The sequence below is a fragment of the Rattus rattus genome, chromosome 11 (assembly GCF_011064425.1).
Source record: "Rattus rattus isolate New Zealand chromosome 11, Rrattus_CSIRO_v1, whole genome shotgun sequence".
Taxonomy (NCBI): Eukaryota; Metazoa; Chordata; class Mammalia; order Rodentia; family Muridae; genus Rattus; species Rattus rattus.
This window is the reverse complement of record NC_046164.1, coordinates 18,190,473-18,208,481: the sequence shown is the minus strand read 5'-3', so window position 1 is coordinate 18,208,481 and position 18,009 is coordinate 18,190,473. Positions and strand designations below refer to the sequence as shown.

At 46.7% G+C, this 18,009-nt stretch overlaps 1 protein-coding gene across 1 annotated transcript in view; it reads right to left on the bottom strand.

Moving 5' to 3' along the window:
• Positions 1-18,009, bottom strand: part of Pde6b (phosphodiesterase 6B) — a 43,796-nt gene that overhangs the window by 859 nt on the left and 24,928 nt on the right. Inside the window, exons 4-21 of the mRNA XM_032916390.1 lie at positions 11,692-11,832; positions 11,531-11,605; positions 10,949-11,013; positions 9,834-9,900; positions 9,583-9,630; positions 8,054-8,203; positions 7,627-7,770; positions 6,883-6,948; positions 5,865-6,011; positions 4,063-4,170; positions 3,721-3,830; positions 3,435-3,522; positions 2,933-3,033; positions 2,724-2,831; positions 2,367-2,430; positions 2,079-2,153; positions 1,426-1,509; positions 1-157 (exon numbers count right to left, since the gene is read on the bottom strand). Of these exons, the coding sequence (XP_032772281.1) occupies positions 1-157; positions 1,426-1,509; positions 2,079-2,153; positions 2,367-2,430; positions 2,724-2,831; positions 2,933-3,033; positions 3,435-3,522; positions 3,721-3,830; positions 4,063-4,170; positions 5,865-6,011; positions 6,883-6,948; positions 7,627-7,770; positions 8,054-8,203; positions 9,583-9,630; positions 9,834-9,900; positions 10,949-11,013; positions 11,531-11,605; positions 11,692-11,832 (1,798 nt within the window). The remainder of the gene's footprint in view (positions 158-1,425; positions 1,510-2,078; positions 2,154-2,366; positions 2,431-2,723; positions 2,832-2,932; positions 3,034-3,434; positions 3,523-3,720; positions 3,831-4,062; positions 4,171-5,864; positions 6,012-6,882; positions 6,949-7,626; positions 7,771-8,053; positions 8,204-9,582; positions 9,631-9,833; positions 9,901-10,948; positions 11,014-11,530; positions 11,606-11,691; positions 11,833-18,009) is intronic.

Genomic DNA, 18,009 nt, shown 5'->3' with positions numbered 1-18,009 from the left:
CTTTCTTGGCTGCTACTCTGTCTTCTTCCTTCTTCTTTTCTTCCTCCAGTGCCTTGACTTTGGCCTCATACTCATCAGCTAGAGCTTTCCACTCCTTTCTGTTATTTTGCAGTCGGTCAAACATGGGCAGGATCTCTTCGTGAAATCGAGAAAATTCCTAGAGGGAACTGAGAAGTCACCATGCTGTTTCACGGATCTTGCAGGGCTCAAATGGTAGCTCTTCAAGGACTCAGGCTTCCCTACCACCGAACTCACTGGACTGAGAATGCTCTGGAATCACGGAGCTATATATCTTGCTTATAGGATTCTGGTATCTGTGGCCTGTTTATCTTAAAAGTCATAAGGACGGTGAAATGAGGCTTCAGACTCCCTGATACTGCATATACAACGACCACTCTTAGCACTGGTTCTGGACTGCAAAGATTGATCTCTAGGTCATATAATCTGTGGCTCCAAACTGCAGGCCTAGCATGAGCTTGGTTTCCTGACCCTTATCTTACTTTACTTGGGGCTCGCTCCAGACAATGTCATCCATAGTTAACCGCATAGGAGAGAACCACTGAGGTGTCCCCTTTCCAGAACATCCCTAAGGAGGAGGACAGCATAGTAACTTGTGAGATGGATTTATGATATAGCATTAGCAGGATGACTATCCCAGGAATAGAGCAGAGAATGTCACCTGCAGGAGGATTGGAAACTACAACAAACTCTACAACTGCTTTCAGATGATGTCAATGAGCAGAGGGACAATGGGGCCCACAGTGGTCATCTCTTCCTGCTTCCCTGACTGCATACGATTGAAATCACACAGCATCTACCTTTCAATGTGGGTCTGTCACCACTGAGTACAACTAGAGTGATGTGGACCTTGGGTGTCATGTATATCACATGAGGATACTGTAGTCAGGCCTGTTTTGTGAGTCTCTTCAAGTTCTTGTCTTATACTCTATGATCAAATAGCAGAACTCAAAGACTCGGCAGTTCATTGGTGCCTGGCTAGCTAGTGGGAACATGGCTGCTAACATGTTCTTCAGGTTGTATAGGGGTATGCCATCGGAGACAGCTAAGACTCAGGCTTGAGTCACATTTTCACAGATACCTAGACAAGTTGTGGCCACTTTCCTGAAGAAGTTGTGCCCGTTGTGGGTAAAGGGGGCACTCCGAGGCAGGGATATTTAAGGTGAGACCTCACGGTGTGTAAGGACATTTTAGGGAATATACTTGGTGATTCTGAGGGACGGTCATAAGTTTGGGGACAAACCATTGCTTGGGCAGGTTAAGATGGGTGTTGCTGTTTCCCTCATCTATCAGATAAGGGTGGACACCTCACAAATGTCCCTGTTAGGTCCCTGCTGGATCCAGCCCATTCCCTACCCACCCTTAGCCAGGCTACCCCAGCCAATGTAGAATACCCCTGCTACGCACCTTGTACACAAAAGTACATACGAAGTCGATGAAGCCAACTTGTAGCTTGGGGAGCTCAGCTGCTTTGTTCCGGTCCATCATGGGCTTGTGAAGAAAACACAGGCAGATGACACGAGTGCTGTCTCTCCCTACGAGGCTTTGTTTGCTGGCAAAAACCTCTTTCTCGCTGAGTCTATACCTTGCTTAAAGCCTGCTCTAAACAGTTCTTCCCATTAGCTAGAGCTGGTTTGGAAGATAAGTGGTCAGAGTAACCTTATATAGTTCCTATGTATGTAGATGCCATCTCTGGTGCTAGCAGGGGGTCCTAACCCTAACTGTAACTGTAACTACCTCATTGTCTTATCTTGGACTACTTCTCCCTGTCTTTCCCTAGGTTTGCCCTTCTCAGTTGACCTCCCTGGACTGTCCTGCCTAGTGTATGTACTCTGAAGCTGCATAGACACTAGGTGCTCTTGATTGTGAGATACAACTCTGATCTTCCAATTTTTTTCATGATTTCTATTCTACTACAAGATGCCAAGTTACCCATAGTCATGCCAAAGGGCTCCACAAATCCAGGATAAGACTCTGGGACCTTAAATAATGGGCTCTGGAGCACTACCAAGCATTCTAATTCATATGTCAAGATGGAAGATTCTGGAAGCCACACTCACAATGGGCTGTTGATCCAGGACAGTCCTCTCCAAGTCCCCCTGTTCCCAGAACTCAGCAGCCACCAGAAGAGCAACCTGAGCACACACAAAAGTTATAGTGGGGCTCTATATTCAGGAGCAGCAGGCCCTCCCCTCGAGGCTCTGCAGACAGTGTTCGTATGGTGCCTCTCATTGCTGTACCCAGGCATTACTTCAAAAGCCAACACCATTTCCCTGTAGCTCCCTAGGTACAGACCCAGGATGGCCTGTGAAGGGCTACTCTGGGTCCAGATGGTCATCAGTCCTGACCTTGCTCTGGACTTCCCAGGGCTTGGTGATAGCAGACAGGTCACATGCAGTCATCATCATGGCCCTGTGGACAGACAGAGCAGACTTCCTGTCCTTCTGAGCAGAGAGTAAGCACATTTTCTCAGCAGCTCTCTGGGACAGTCCTAGGGAAGGTGCTGGTCCCGAGTCCCCATCTTGTAGGTGAAGAAGGGGAGCTGAGGAAGAGTCTGGATTCTCTGCTGAGGCCTATGAACCTCAGGACAGATCAAGGCAGTGCCTTTGTTCAATTCAGAGAGAACTACTCCTGTGGGGGTCTCCTGACCCTGGGGTTGGGGAGGTCTGCAGGGCTAATTGGCCAACAGTAGACCTGCTACTTACATGACAATCTCCTTTCGTGTGGTCTCTAGGGACAAGTACTCAACCCAGCTCTTCTTATCTTCATAGTTCTTAGATTCATCCACAATCTTCTGGAACATGGTTCTCTTCCTGATCCCAAGAAGGAGGGGGGAGTAGGTGACAGGCCGGTCATGTTTATCTGTGTCTACTGAGGGCTCTACTCATACCTCCAGCCTCTGACGCATTCTTACTTGAAGTAGAGGGCCAGGTCAGTGGCAATGATGGCGATGTCCATGAGGTGGATCACATGTTCATGCTGCCGCCGGTTCAGGTTCTGGTAGATGTTCAGGCTCTGTGGGGACCATCAGTTGGTGTTGGGTTGTGGCAGGTGCTGTCTTGACTCTCAGGGCCTACTCTGTCTGATCTCCTCACTCTAACCTGACCTTCACTTATGTCCAGATCAGTCTTAGGCTACTTCTCCAAGCAAAGATCGTCATCCCTGTCTTTCTTCCCTTGGTGTCTACCCTCTGCCTGGGAGGGTCCTGGGTCAGATACCTTTGCCCATTTCCATGATCCGTTGTACCCTCTAGTGGCCATTCATAGCTACTGCCTCCATGAATGCAATTTTGCCCCATGTGGAAACATCTTTAGATGTGAGCCTGTCCCTTAGCACCTCACAGCGATAAATCGGTGCTGTCTAGGACCTCCTGCTTGTCTACTAAAGCCCAGAGAAGAACCAAATCAGGAACAAACCTCCTCTGCCAACAGAAACTTCCCAAACTCCAAGTGGTGCCTTTCCAGAATTGAGGAGCCATGTAGTTTGGCTAGAGGATTCTGAGATCTGTTGTATATTTTATTTTGAAAGAAAGCACAACATAAACTATGTTAGAAGGCAGCAGGATGAGGTCTGACCCGTCTGGCACTGTGCCTTCACGGTGGTCCATCTCAGTACTGATGCCAGACTGCCAAGACTCACCCTAAGGGCACGTGACTTATGGTTTACCACGCCCACCATGAGCCTGCCCTCCCCACAGCCTACTTCATCTGGTACAGGTTGTTGGTGCCACGGTGGTCGATGTCGTGGCACAGGCCAGCTGTAACCATGGCGAAGGCCTCTAGGTCTGTGTAATAGCTCTTCAGTTTGCCCGTCTGTGGGGATAGGTCCAGTCAGTCCTGAGTCCTGCCACCGGCCCAGCTCTATGGCTCCAGAAGGCAGGGGTTGAAGGGAATGTGGGCAGCCCAAACCCATCCCTTTGCCCAACCAGGTCCCTTCTACCATTGCTGGGACTGGATCCACACAGTCCTTGGGCCAGAAGGGAGTTAGCTGTGGTGCTTGCCCCAGCCCCCTCAGTCATCTTGCCCATCCCTTTTACACACATACCATGAGTAGGGTAAACATGGTCTGGGCCACATTGAAGCCATGGCGCCAGTTGTGGTAGGTGATTCTTCGGTAGGCTTTGCTGACAGAGAATAGGAAGCGCACAAGGACCTGGGGAGCAGAGGACAAGTGGGCTCTGGGATCCACACATGAGTCTACACAATACCACATGAGAGTCCACACAAGCCTCTCGTGTGCTTGCAGTAGAGTCTGCTCTGCCTATTTCCCTGCTTCTGTCTTGTTGGCCTCAGAGCCCTTGTTCCTTGTTCCCGTTGGCCCCTTCCTGTCTGGGAAGGGTTCTCACACTCCAGACATTGGAAATTTGATGCCTCTCTCCCCATGGTTCAGACTCATAATGGAAAGAGGACGCTGGCATGTGAGATCTTTTGAGAAAAGCAAAGTCCAAACCAACTGAACAACCAACCAAACAAAAAAATCCCATCATTTTAAGGCCTGAATGTTTGAGTGGGTCACACACGTGGCCTGCGAGCAGGAAGGTGGGACACCTCAACATTTTCTTCAACAAGACGATGCAGGCTGAGGGAGCCTTCACTTCTTTTGTTATGATATTTAGGGTCAAGTAATTATTTGGAATTTTTTTGTTTGGTTTTGTTGAGGCAGCATCTTTCTACATAGCCCTGGCAGTTCTGGAACTTACTATGTAGACTTGGCTGGTCTAGAACTCACAGATCCCTCTGCCTCTCAAGCACCATCATGCCCAGCAAGATAAAAATTTCTTTTTCTTTTTTTGTTTTTGTTTTTGTTTTTCTTTTTCTTTTTTTCGGAGCTGGGGACCAAACCCAGGGCCTTGTGCTTGCTAGGCAAGTGCTCTACCACTGAGCTAAATCCCCAACCCCTCTTTTTTTTTTTTTTTTTTAAGATTTATTTATTTATAAGTACACTGAAGCTGTCTTCAGACACACCAGAAGAGGGCATCGGATCCCATTACAGATGGTTGTGAGCCATCATATGGTTGCTGGGATTTGAACTCAGGACCTCTGGAAGAGCAGTTAGTGCTCTTAACTGCTGAGCCATCTCTCCAGCCCCTAGATAAAATTTTCTTATGGGCATAGTTTTGATTTATAACTTTAAATATGATTAATTTAATAGTTTTAAACAATTTTACCTTACTATACCACTAAAAGATTTGTGTACTATGACGTAGGTAGTTTGAAGGTACTGCATTAAAGTGTAGAAGGGCTGGGCCTGGAGAGATGGCTCAGTGGTTAAGAACAGTAGCTGCTTTGGTAATATTTTTTATTCCAATGTTCTTGTCTGTCTGTTTCCTTTAGCATTTAGTAAAAATCCTTTCAGAAATACCAGGCCGTTGCTCCTGTTTTCTAAGGATTCATCGTGTGGGCTGTGGGAACACAGGTATGGAGGTGGATTGCAGGACAGAGTGAGGAAGCCATGGAGAGAGCAGGATGGTGGGGCTCTGAGCTCTTCCCTTCCTCCCGGTGTTGATCCCTGAGGGGCTCTCCTATAAGCAAGCCTAGAAGATGCTGTGTGTTTTCTATTCTGGTGAGCAGTTGCTGCGATTCCTAAAGATCCCTATTTCCCTGTGATGTCCTAATAAAAACGTTGTTTGGAACACCTAGTTAACAAAATTTCCATCCGTCTATCCATCCATGATCCATCCAATTATGTATTTCATTGTGATAGACATGTTTGTCACCAACACTCTCTGTGGGACTCATGGACACCCTCCCCCTATTACCACACACATTTTGCCTCTTAGGGGACCTGAACCCTTAACCATCCCTCCATGTCCTCTTGTTCTGGAACCTCCAACCGTATTTCCTCACCTCCTGGGGAATCTGGAACTTTCGGACTACACCCAGCTCGTAGTACATCTGGATGCCACATTTGACTAGCTCCAGCTCGGTGCACTCCAGATCAGAGAAGTGGAACTCATAGATGTCAAACTTGGTAGGCCCCGGAAGCTCCTCCTTCTGTAAGAGAGATTGTGGGCTGAGAGAGTCAGGCCTACCGCACCCTACTGGTTCTTAACCTTTCTTTTCTCTGAACCCTTGTCCAGGCAGACACCAGGTATCTCTGGTGACGTCTGCCTTCCAGTTACTCAAATTTATAGCTAGGTCACTTATCCTACTGCTTCCTTGCACCAGGTGACCTGACAATGAGAAGCTCGCCTGGCTTGGGGGCAGTGATGTTGGAAAAGCAAGCATGAAGGTCTATACATAAAAAGTTAGAGAGGTACACTCATGAACTTAGACCTACCTGTATGGACACATGGGCACGTATGTGCACACTTACAACACACAGAGCCATTGCTGTTTAGAACTTGTTGGTATTAATTATTAACTCCAAAGCATGTTCAGTAAGACAGACAGCTCTGGTGATTCTGTTACGTCACACAGGTGAAAGAAAAAGGTAGGTGTCCCACAACTGTCAAGCTGATGTATGACTGTTCTCTGGGAAACACACAAACATGTGTTTCTATGTACCTACACACATGTGTGCACCCAGAAGTATGCATACACACGAACATAGATAAACTAGGGGTTGTAGCACCTAGTTATTCCTGTAGGGAAGCAGCACCGATGGACAGGGCCTAAATTGTGCATGCAGAAACTAAAGCGTGGGTAGTTCTAGGAAACGCAGAGGAGACAGGAAAGCAGACGGAGACACCCAGCAGCGCAGATATCAAGTAAACTCCAGTTGGACACTCTAGGAGCCAGTACGGTCATCTCTGCTGGGGAGTGTTGACATGCCTACACAGGCAGCACTAACATCAAGAGAGAATGCTGTGTGTGCCAGGGCTCTCTCCTGACACTCATGTGTCCACTGGAAGCAAATTCTCACCAAGATTTTCCCCAGCTCATCCTCCTCACAGTCAGCAGGCTCCTTCCCCAGGCGATCCCTTGTTGGCTAACAGAGAGCAAAAGGTGAGTTGTGGGGCTGAGTGATAGTGTCACTACACCCTATATAACAGAGTAACAGTAATACCTACACCCCATACGGTGTAAATCACCCAGCAAAATCACTCTCACCCCAGGAAGGACAGAGTGACAGTGACTTAGTGACCTCATTACCTTTCCCCCACAAGGGACAGGATGATAAGATCCCATAACCCTATGACTATGGCTGAGTGACTGAATGGCGGTATCATGCCATCCATGCCCATCCATAAGTGTGTCAGTAGTGGTATCTCCTTTACTCCTGTGACAGTGACAACACCACCCTTACCCTGTGAATGCAACAGAATGATGGCATGCCATCACAGAACATGTTGAACAGAGGGTAATCCCTGAAGGACAATTTCCCTTGTGCTCAAACCTCCTCAATTCCAGATGTAAGTGGTAAGTTCCTGAGGACCCTGATGTTCATTCCTTTCCCTGTATTACCCTTAGTGACACATGTGGAGTAGAGATGAAATAATGAGATGAAATAAATACTACAGTGTATAGTGTTAGGGCTAGACCTAGCCACTGGGCCCCAGACATATGTCCTTATCACTGAACTCTCTGCCTCCCCCAGTCAGAGGGGCCAGGGACACCCAGTCAGAGGGGACCAGGGACACCCAGTCAGAGGGCCAGGGACAGTTACCAAGATTTCCTGGATTTCATCCTTGTCGCATCTCACATGGTACAGAACCATGTCCTGGGCGATGTCCTTACGGTTCTCCAGCTTGTTCATCTTGTCATAGGTGTCTGTGTTCAGCACTGACCATCCCAGGAACTGTGTCAGAGACTGGAGGTAGACAGCAGCGTCACCCCATTAGCTATGCACTTCGGCGAGTGCTAACTACGTTTTGTGTCTGTGACTCAGGCCAGTTTCCCAGACTGCTACAGAACAATGGATGCTTCTGAATAGGGCCTCCCGAGATAGAAGTTTGGGAAAACTGTTCTTGTCCCCTTTTCCGTGATGTAGTGCTAAGCAGGGTCCAGATGTGTGTAGAGAGGGATAATCTTCGCTGATGTCCCACGACATGATTGACAGACCCCTCTGTCTACATATGATATTAGATATCTACCTCCATAAGGACTTCATCTTGATCATCGAAGGGCTTTCCATCTTTCCTGTTGTAGAAGGTGGCCACCCCCACAATCTCCTCCTTCTTGTTGACAATGGGCATGGAGAGAACATTCTTGATCACCCACCCTGACTCATCCAGGGGCCCTTCCTGCAGGAAATAGAGAAAGAACTAGGCTGTTCCAGGTGTGGTCAGGTAATGACTTGGTGACTAGGGGCAGGGTTACACCTCATATTTTCTGTTCTCGGGCCATGCTAATAGGTTGAATGCCAACTCTTCATTTTCACTTGTCTGTAAACTTTATGTTTGTGGGCTTTGTGTCATAATTTTGTGGGCTGGAGGGGGCTATTTTCCCAGCATAGCAGACTTCATGGGCATGTGAGGGCTCCAGTCCCCAAGAACACTTATTAGAAGAATTGAAAACTTACGATCTGCTCAACAAACGGATCCACATTTCTACTTTACACTGTACTTTGAACACTCTGTAGTTGGTTCACTCTGTCTTCCAGTTCCTCCAAGAGGCCATTAGTGATGTGTTCCCACTAACATAACCTTCCTTAGGAAAGTGCCATGTGGCCATAGGCATGTTTGTCCAAACACCAGGTAAAGACATGTAGAGCGGAAAAACTCTAAACCTTCATAGTTCCAGCGCAGAAAAGCTCAACTCTACCAAGTTCAATTAAGTGATATCAAATAAAGTTCTGCTGAGTCCTACAAAAGTTTATTGAGTCCAAAGATTAGCTGACTTCTGCTGAACACAGTGAAGACCAACTGAACCCAGATGAACCCAGTAAAGACCAGCCAAGATCACCTGAGACCAGACAGGATCCACTAAGCCCAGATAAGCTCTCCTGAGTCCAGCCAAGATCAGTTGAAATCAGACAAGGTCAGCTGAGACTAGACAAGATCACCTGAGTCCAGCCAAGATCAATTAAATCTAACTGAGCCCACATAAAATCAGCTGTAGACTGTAGACCTGAAAATACAAACTCATTTCTTGTATGGCTTCCCAGTCTCTAAGACTGAAATTGTTTCTTCTATTTTTCTCTTGCTTTTTGAGACAGAATCTGACTCTTCAGCCCATGTTGGCCTTGGGCTGATTGCAGCAATCTTGCTTCCTCAGTCTTTTGAGTGAGTGCTGGATTAGAGGTGTAAGTGAAGTTGTTTCATGTGTGCATGCTACATACATTGGTGTACCTATATGTGTGCATATTAAGTGTTTTCCTCTGTCGCTTGCCACTTTATTTTCTGAGATAGGACTTCTAACTGATACTGGAGCTCACTGATGATTGGTTAGATCTCCTCAAGCTAACACTTGGATTACAGGTACATGTGCCTGGGTTTTACTTATGTGGGTGCTAGCTCCTCACGCTTTCATAGAAAACAATTTACCTGCTGAGCTATCTCTCTAGAACCCACCCCCAGAGTCATTTTAAGTGGAAAAACCTAATTCGACCCATCATTTCTGAAACAAAATATCCTCTTTTTTCTAGTAAGATGCAGTTTCATTAAGTGAGTAGGCAGATTACCTGAAAGTTGAACATTTCATCAGCTGAAGCGTTCATGATGTTACAGATCTGGAAAGAAGAGAAGCAGTTTCACGCTGAGCAACTGAGCACACACCCACAAACACTAACCTACTTAGCCTTGCCTATAACAGAGGAGCTTCTAACTGGGCAACGTGAGCAGCAGCTGGCAGGAAGGGCTAACAGGAGGTAGCAGGCCAGCATGCACCATGGCACTGGCAAGTACAGGCCAAGGCCCGGAGAGGGACACTCACAAAGCCACTTTCTGCCACATAGGTGGGAAGGCCACTGGTCAAGGCCCAGTGATCAGCTGGAGGTGTGCTGTGGGAAAAGAACAGAGGTTAGAGGAATGGATGCTTGGACTGTTAGATGAAACAATACATGAGTTCGCTTTATGCCCTTCTCTGAGCTCAGGGGGGATGAGACTAGGAAGCGGATGAGGATGGGAAGAGGTCAGGATGAGCTGGCTAGCTTCCTTCCACTCCGCCGTGCTCAAACTCCTCCTTTTGCAGAGTCTCCTTCCCTACTAGAGACTCCTGACTTCACCTGGCCTCTGGAGACTGAGGGAGGACTACCCGTTCTCCATTCATGATACCTCAATCCCACTGCCTGCCTGGAGCCTGCTTGGGAGTTGACAGGGTTATAGTTCATGAGGCCATTGGTCACCTAATCATAGGACCACTGTCCCTCTAGGGCAGAACTCTGCGCTAGACTTTACTTTGGGGTGTGATGATGGCCTCACATCCTGAGGGTTTCACCTCCAAGCCTGGGATGGTTGAGTTTCCGCTGATGAGGCCACCTGGACAGCTCACCTGACTCCCTAGATATGCGTTTCAGATATGAGTGCCGTAGGCTAGCCACTTCTCTATTCATCTGCCCATGTTCCTACTCCCTGTTCTGGGAAGGCTCTGCTGGCTCTATATAAAAGCCCCAGATGGGCTGGAGAGTTGGCTCAGCGGTTAAGAGCACACTGACTGCTCTTCAAGAGATCCAATTCCCAGCAACCACATGGTGGTTCACAACCATCTGTAATGGGATATGATACCCTCTTCTGGTGTGTCTGAGGACAGCTACAGTGCACTCATGTCAATAAAATAAACCTTGGCTGGTGAGATGGCTCAGCAGTTAAGAGCAACGGGTTGCTCTCTCAGAGGTCCGAGTTCAATTCTCAGCAACTACATGGTGGCTCATAAGGTTATCTGATGCCCTCTTCTGGCCTGTGGATGTATATGCAGCAGAGCGTGCATACATTCAATAAATTAAAAATAAAATAAATCTTTTTCTAAAAAGCCCAAGAGATGGCTACTCCAGAGGTTGTGTTTGTGGATGGTCCCTGGGGTGAGCCACTTGTCAAAACCCCAGCACTTACGGAATGACTTTGATGTCTTCTTTGCCATGGAGGATATAATCAATGACTTTGTAGAAGACAATTTCCTGGGAAACAAAACACATCAGTGTAGGGATTCCTGGTCAGCTTCTCAATGGAGTCTTTTTTTAAGGGAAAAGAGATCGGCACCCACCCAGACATCCATGCACAAAGATGTCATATGTACATCATCCAGTAATTACACATGTACAATGTACAGTCTATGTGTGTATAACTCTCCCTCTCCCTCTCCCCCTCCCTCTCCCCTCTCCCTCTCCTTCCCCCCCCTCGCACTCATACTTATAGATACACTCATAGATCTAACTTTCTTGTATCCCATTTACCTTCACACCCACTGGGCCCATACTCCACATAGACACTAAAACTCATGTGTAAGCACATCACAGTATTTATAGGAGCTCTGGAAAGCTAAAGCAGACCTAGAGAATCCACCATCACTGTGGCAGTGCAACCTGATGAGAGTAGATAGGTGCTTGGGGCTACACTATTTCCCCATCCTCTTCATGGAGTTGGACCCAGGCTGGCCAGACTGCGAGGTAGTTGTCACCTATCAGCCTGACTTACCCGGCCATCAGGTGTTCGTGGGCCCGAGTATGGCTGGGCTTCCCCCATCAGCACAGGCCACACATCAAAGAATTCCTGGAAAGAGAAGAGGAGAGACAGGAATGCTCAGCTTATGAGCTGGTCATGCTGGGGAGGAGGCATCTGAGAGTTTGAGGCCTCACCTTCTCCTTGGTCATGTCCAGGAGGCCCACTGAGTACCGGTCACAGTTTAGATAGGCCCGGACAGTGTAGAAGGCCTTGTGGAACTGTCTTTCAATGTCTGTCAGTTCTTCAAATACCTTATTGGCTGACCAGAGAAGCACCTGGAGGGGTAAAACACATGTTGGCCCCACCTGTCTGGCCTCAGAAGCCTTGGGATCCACTCAGATTTGGTACCACAAACACTTCAAGCTTAATTCCTACAGGATGCCCCACTGGCCCTGAACCCAGGAGGACACTGATTGATGGTGTATTACTCAAGGTTTACTGTGAACAGTCTTACCTGTGTCTTGACCCAGAGGGGCCCTGGAAACTCACTGCTCGGGAAGTTCTCTAGGCTTGCTTAGACTACAACTGTGACTCTTACTACCTATCACTGGCCTCCTGCTCAGTGAATGAACCAATGGGTGGAAATTGAAGTCACTGTGAACTTAAAAGACAAAGATTCAAGTAACCATTTCTACCCACTCTGCAGTTAGGTAGCCCAAGGAGCACCGTGGTTTGCACTGTGAACAGCAGGTCCTCTTGTGTCTCGGCAGGGTGAACTTGAAAGTGACTATTTTGTTAATACCTACACAGGTCCTTGGCCAGACCAGATTCGGGAATCTTCTTTCACAAGCCTAGGCCATGGTTCTCAAGCACAAGTCCCTGGAATGTATACCAACAGCCCTGTCAGTCCTCAGACTCACATTAGGCCTGGTTCACTGTAGAGGCCCTTCTCCATGGGCCTTCCTTGGTGGCTTCTTCCTGTCACTTCTGGGAGCTGATGAACTTATAGCCCTCCTAGTAGGAGGTAACTCTTCCCAGTCTCCATCTTCCTGGGGTGACCCAGCCTCTGTTGCTGTAGAAGCAGCCCTGTCAATCTTTGCACCTTGGCCTCTGACTCCCATGAGTTCACAAGCTCACACTCGACAGTTTCCACACTACTTGCAGTTTTCCAGGAGACATGAATCTTGACGGCCTCAGGACTGCGTTTTCACCTTCACATCAGCAGCCCAGATCTAGACATCTTAAACCACAGTGAGATCCTGGTCTTAGCTGTCCCAGGGACACCTCTGCCTCTAATACTCTGGCCCTGCCTCATTCGTGGGTGATTTCTGGTCACCACTTATACACCTCATGGTTTCCCATGACAAAGCCGAGGCCACAATTTGGAAGTTTGGCCACTGTGCTTTGATAGTTTTGGGACCATCAAAAAGAAAGGAACATGGGCTTCTGTTCGTAAGATGTGCAGATACAAAGAACAGTGACATTTGCTGTGTCTCAGAAGGACATATGTGTGTGTGTGTGTGTGTGTGTGTGTGTGTGAATCTCTCTCTCTGTCCCTGGGTGTGTGAATCCCCCATATGTGTGAATCTCTCTCTGTCTCTGTCTCTGTCTCTGTCTCTGTCTCTGTCTCTCTCTGTCTCTCTCTGTCTCTCTGTCTCTCTGTCTCTCTGTCTCTCTCTCTCTCTCTGTGTGTGTGTGTGTGTGTGTGAATCTCTCTCTCTGTCCCTGGGTGTGTGAATCCCCATATGTGTGAATCTCTCTGTCTCTGTCTCTGTCTCTGTCTCTGTCTCTCTCTGTGTCTCTCTGTCTCTCTCTGTCTCTGTCTCTGTCTCTGTCTCTGTCTCTGTCTCTCTGTCTCTGTCTCTGTGTGTGTGTGTGTGTGTGTGTGTGTGTGTGTGTGTGTAGAGAAAGAGCAGGTAAGCCTATATGCATGTGTGGCTGTGTGAGTGTAAGTAAATGAGTGTTGAGTGTGAGCATTGAGTGTGCGATTGAATGAGCAGGTATTTGGATCACTCATGCCTCTGTCCCATAGATATTCCCTGAGCTTGCTTCCTTGCTTCCTTTTGATTTATTTGTTTTAATTTTATGAGTACACTGTAGCTGTCTTCAGACACACCAGAAGAGTGCATTAGATCCCATTACAGATAGTTGTGAGCCACCACGTGGGTGCTGGGAATTGAACTCAGGACCTCTGGAAGAGCAGTCAGTGCTCTTAACTGCTGAGCCATCTCTCCAGCCCGAGTTTTATTTCTTATGTAACCAGGGCCACCCCCTCACTGGTGTTCGGGGTGTTTACCACAATTGCTGGATGTCCTACTACAGTGCAGGTGGATTCAGCCACATATTTGACTTTGGAGTCATATGAGTGTTGGTAGTTCAAACCATTTTCTCAGGAACACAACAGAGTAAGATCACAACACGGTATTCAGAGGTAGCCTCCCTTTATTTTGTCCCCTTTAGAGGTCTTCTACACCTTTCCTCTGTGGTCTGGTCCTTTCAGCAATTAGGCTCTTCTGTGAATGCCATCATTCCTCACCCAGTTGGGGAAACAAGATCTGAGACCCAGAGGAAATGAAAGCCAGAGAGGACAAACCTATCCAAGCTGGTCTAAGATCCTTGCAAGCCTCCTGTTCTTTATTCCTTGTTTTCATTTTTAAAAATCTTCCCAATGGTCTCTGGCAAACACACTTATCAACGATGACCAAGTGTCTGCCATTGCATGAGTCAGATCAGGACCCCAGGGTTGCTCTGCTGTAGTCAACATTCATGGCATGCATGACAGCCCTCCTGGCCTCTGATCACAGGGCTCTGGGGCTTCATGTCAGCAACCTCTGAATGTTGTTACCCTTCACACAGCATGCTTTTGGGGCAGGAGCAGCTTTCCATTTTGGGGTACAGTATCCCTCTCAGAGGCTCTTCCTGTGGGAACAGCACTCAGGCTTTGTATCTCCATCCCTGACTGGTGGAACTTACCACAGAGGCCTCTGTTCTACTCTATGCCTGAGGGGCCCTTGGCCTTAGCCTTTCCCAGTCTTTACTTCCTCTCTACCCAGACACTTACCTCTTTTGTGTAGCCTCTCTCACGCTCATCCCAACCCAGACACCAAAAAGATCAAGCATGAGAGGCGTGTTCCAGGTCAGTACCAGAGCCTCAGTGGAGAGGCATTCAAAGCAAAACCATAGGAGTACTTGAACTTTCAAGGATGCTAGAAAACCAGACTCATGAAACTTTTGACAAAAATATCAGAAACTTCTTCATATGTTGTCTAGTTCCAAGTCTTTTTTTTTTTCTTTTCTTTTTTTCGGAGCTGGGGACCAAACCCAGGGCCTTGTGCTTGCTAGGCAAGCGCTCTACCACTGAGCTAAATCCCCAACCCTAGTTCCAAGTCTTAATTTTATAATCCCCTTTGAGTTGGTTCCTCCACAAGAGTTGAGATTAGGTTTGTTTTCTTTCTGTGGTATGTAGATAGCATTATTCACTGACATCTGTCCTGTTGTGTGCTCTTGGTACTTTTGTAGAGAAAAATAATTGATTTGGATCCATTTCTGGGCTCATTTCCAATTGATTGACCCATCTGTTTTTATAACAGTACTGTTTTGATTACTATTGGTTTGTAATGTATTTTGAAACTTACAGTTGGTATGAGTCACATGACTGAGCAGCAAGAGGTCTAAGAGTTATGCTTCTGGGCCTTAAAAGCAACATTTGCATGGCATCAATTTTCTTGAATGATCAAAAACAGAAGGACAATCTGTGACTCTAGCAAAACTCACCCACAGGAGGCCTGTATTCAAGAATGTTTTCTCATAGGACTGAACTCTGAATCTCTTAAGAATGACATAGTCTTATATATTTAAATATATAAGTTGATAGAACATATTTATTCTCCCCAGTAGGTAGACCTCTCTGGGAAAGATTAGAATGTATGGCCTTGTTGAAGGAGGTGTGTTACTGGGAGAGGTTTCAAAGGACTTGTGTGATTGTGTGTTCTTACTCTCTCTCTCTCTCTCTCTCTCTCTCTCTCTCTCTCTCTCTCTCTCTCCCTGCCTCTTACTTATGGATCAAGATATGAGCTGTCAGCTGGTCTTACTGCGATGCCTTTGTAGTCTAGCTTCAGTATTGAGACATTTACTTCATGGTGAACTAAGAACTATTTATCAAATATCTAGGAATTCTGGGAGTCAGGTGTTAAAACACCATTGTTATTAAAATTAAATCATGTAAACTTATACATTAAAACATTATACTAAGAACCAAGATAAAGCCAAGTACGGTGGCTCATCCCATAATCCTGGCACTTGGGAAATGGAAGCAGGAGGGAAAGCCAGCATCAACTACATAGTAAGAATGAGAGCAATGTGAGAGACACAAGGCAGTTTCAAGAGGGAAAAAAGTAAAAGGAAAGAAAGAAAAAAGTTAATAAAAATTTAGACTCCCGGGCTGGAGAGATGGCTCAGCGGTTAAGAGCACTGACGGTTCTTCCAGAGGTCCTGAGTTCAAATCCCAGCAACCACATGGTGGCTCACAACCATCTGTAATGGGATCCGATGCCCTCTTCTGGTGTGTCTGAAGACAGCTACAGTGTACTTATTTATAATAAATAAATCTTAAAAAAAAAAATTCAGACTCCCCACCTTTCTTGTCTTCCTTATTTTCTGTTCTGGACTCTGCTTTTGAGGAACTACTGGAGAAGAATGTGGAAACCGCAGCTCTTTTCTTCCCGTTCTGGGTCTAGGGACACTATGGTGGGTACCCCAGGCTGGCTACCTCCTTACAGCTCACTGCTTACAACTTATAAATGTGAGACGTTGAGAAGGCCCTGACTTTACCCCTTCTCTTGTATCAGTAAGTCCTCCCACCGTGTCTTTCGGATGAAGCAATGCACCCCTGCCATGTAAACAATGGGTAGAGGCTATAGGGTCTTTGGTGCCATGAGCAGAAAGAATTGCTCTGTTACACCTGACTAGGAGCCAAGTGTCAGGTCAGTGTAAAATCAGCATGTGGGGGTCCCCTATAGTTTTCTTATCTTCTGTTGGCTCTGATCAGTGTAGCTGAGGTGCTTTTTAGAAAGAAATCTGACTAATTCTCAGAACCTCCAGGGTTTAGGAAACATTGTGAGGGAGAGTCTGAAAATGTTTAATGCTTAGTGACCAGCACTCCTACCACATAGGGACAAAAAAACCAATATGTCTTAGGCTAGGCCGCAGGCCCTTCAGAGCCAGTCTGTACCCAGTATAGAGGTTTCTTTTTATAAAGTAATGTGAGGGATGTGGCTAAGTTTGAGAAGAACTTACCTAGCATGCATAAGGCTCTGGGCCCTGTTTCTATCATCCCCAAATAAATAAAACAAAGCCTACAGAGAGGCATAAGTCAGGATTCTGCACATGCTCATTATAGTCTGATGCTCGGGGCAGGTTTTCCTCTCTTCCTAAGGTCTGACTTCTTGGAGAATTGGGGCCCTGTAAGACTTATAGAAGAGGGTATTACAAAATATGGTGATCCCAGGAATGGCAGGCTAGAATTCTGGTAGCTTCCTTCATTCATTAGAGAAAAGGGATGGAGGAACAGGCAAGGGTAAAGCCTCTCAGATAGTAGCCATGAGGAAGAGAGCTGGGATGACCTTTCACAAAGGCAGAGAACGTGCCTGGACCTCTGGGCTCTAAATAGAGTTCAGATGACTAGTTTATAGGACTGACCTTGCCTCAGGCTGGGTCAATGCTGGGTGGTTTCTCCTAGCTTGGATGAGTGACATTACCCTTCAGGTATTTCTGTGCTCAGACAACAAACTCTCAGTAGGCTATGGCTGCCATGTTACTCAGCATGGTCCGCCAGTGTATGGCAGAAGTCAAAAACCAAACACCCCAACCCAAGTAAACAAACAAAACCATAATGAAACCTAGATAAGAACACCAACAATATAAAAAATAATGACAGCCAAAGAAATGCTATGGCTGAACACTATGGTTCTCCCAAATCCTAAGTTGAGCCCAATGGTACCAGGAGGACTTCATGATATTAAAGTGGAAGCTAGTACCATGCCTTTGAACCTCCATAGAGGAGCTAAATCTCTTTTCTATGTTAAATGCCTAGCTTTGGGTAATTTATTACAGCAGCAGAAAATTAACTAATATTTATTTTATAACTAATCAGTCAGAAACTCAGGTAACAGACTAAAGTTTGGCATTTGCATCAGAAGTGGGTCATGTTTGGACTGATCCCTACACTTGTGGTATCTGACTATCTCCAAATAGATAGGATTAGAGTTGAGCTGAATCAGAGGACACGATGTCTGATGCACAAATGATTGCTTGTTTGAGGTGTGGCTAAAATCTTCACAGATCCATTCTTGTGTTTTGAGAGAGACATGCGTTTGATTTTCTCTGTGTCTCAGAATGGGGAATGCTGCCTAATATCCTCTCTGAGGCCAGCACTAACCAGGAAGCAAAGTCAGATGAAAACATCACCAGGCTAGGCCTGGAGAGATGACTCGGGGTTGAAAGCATGTTCTACT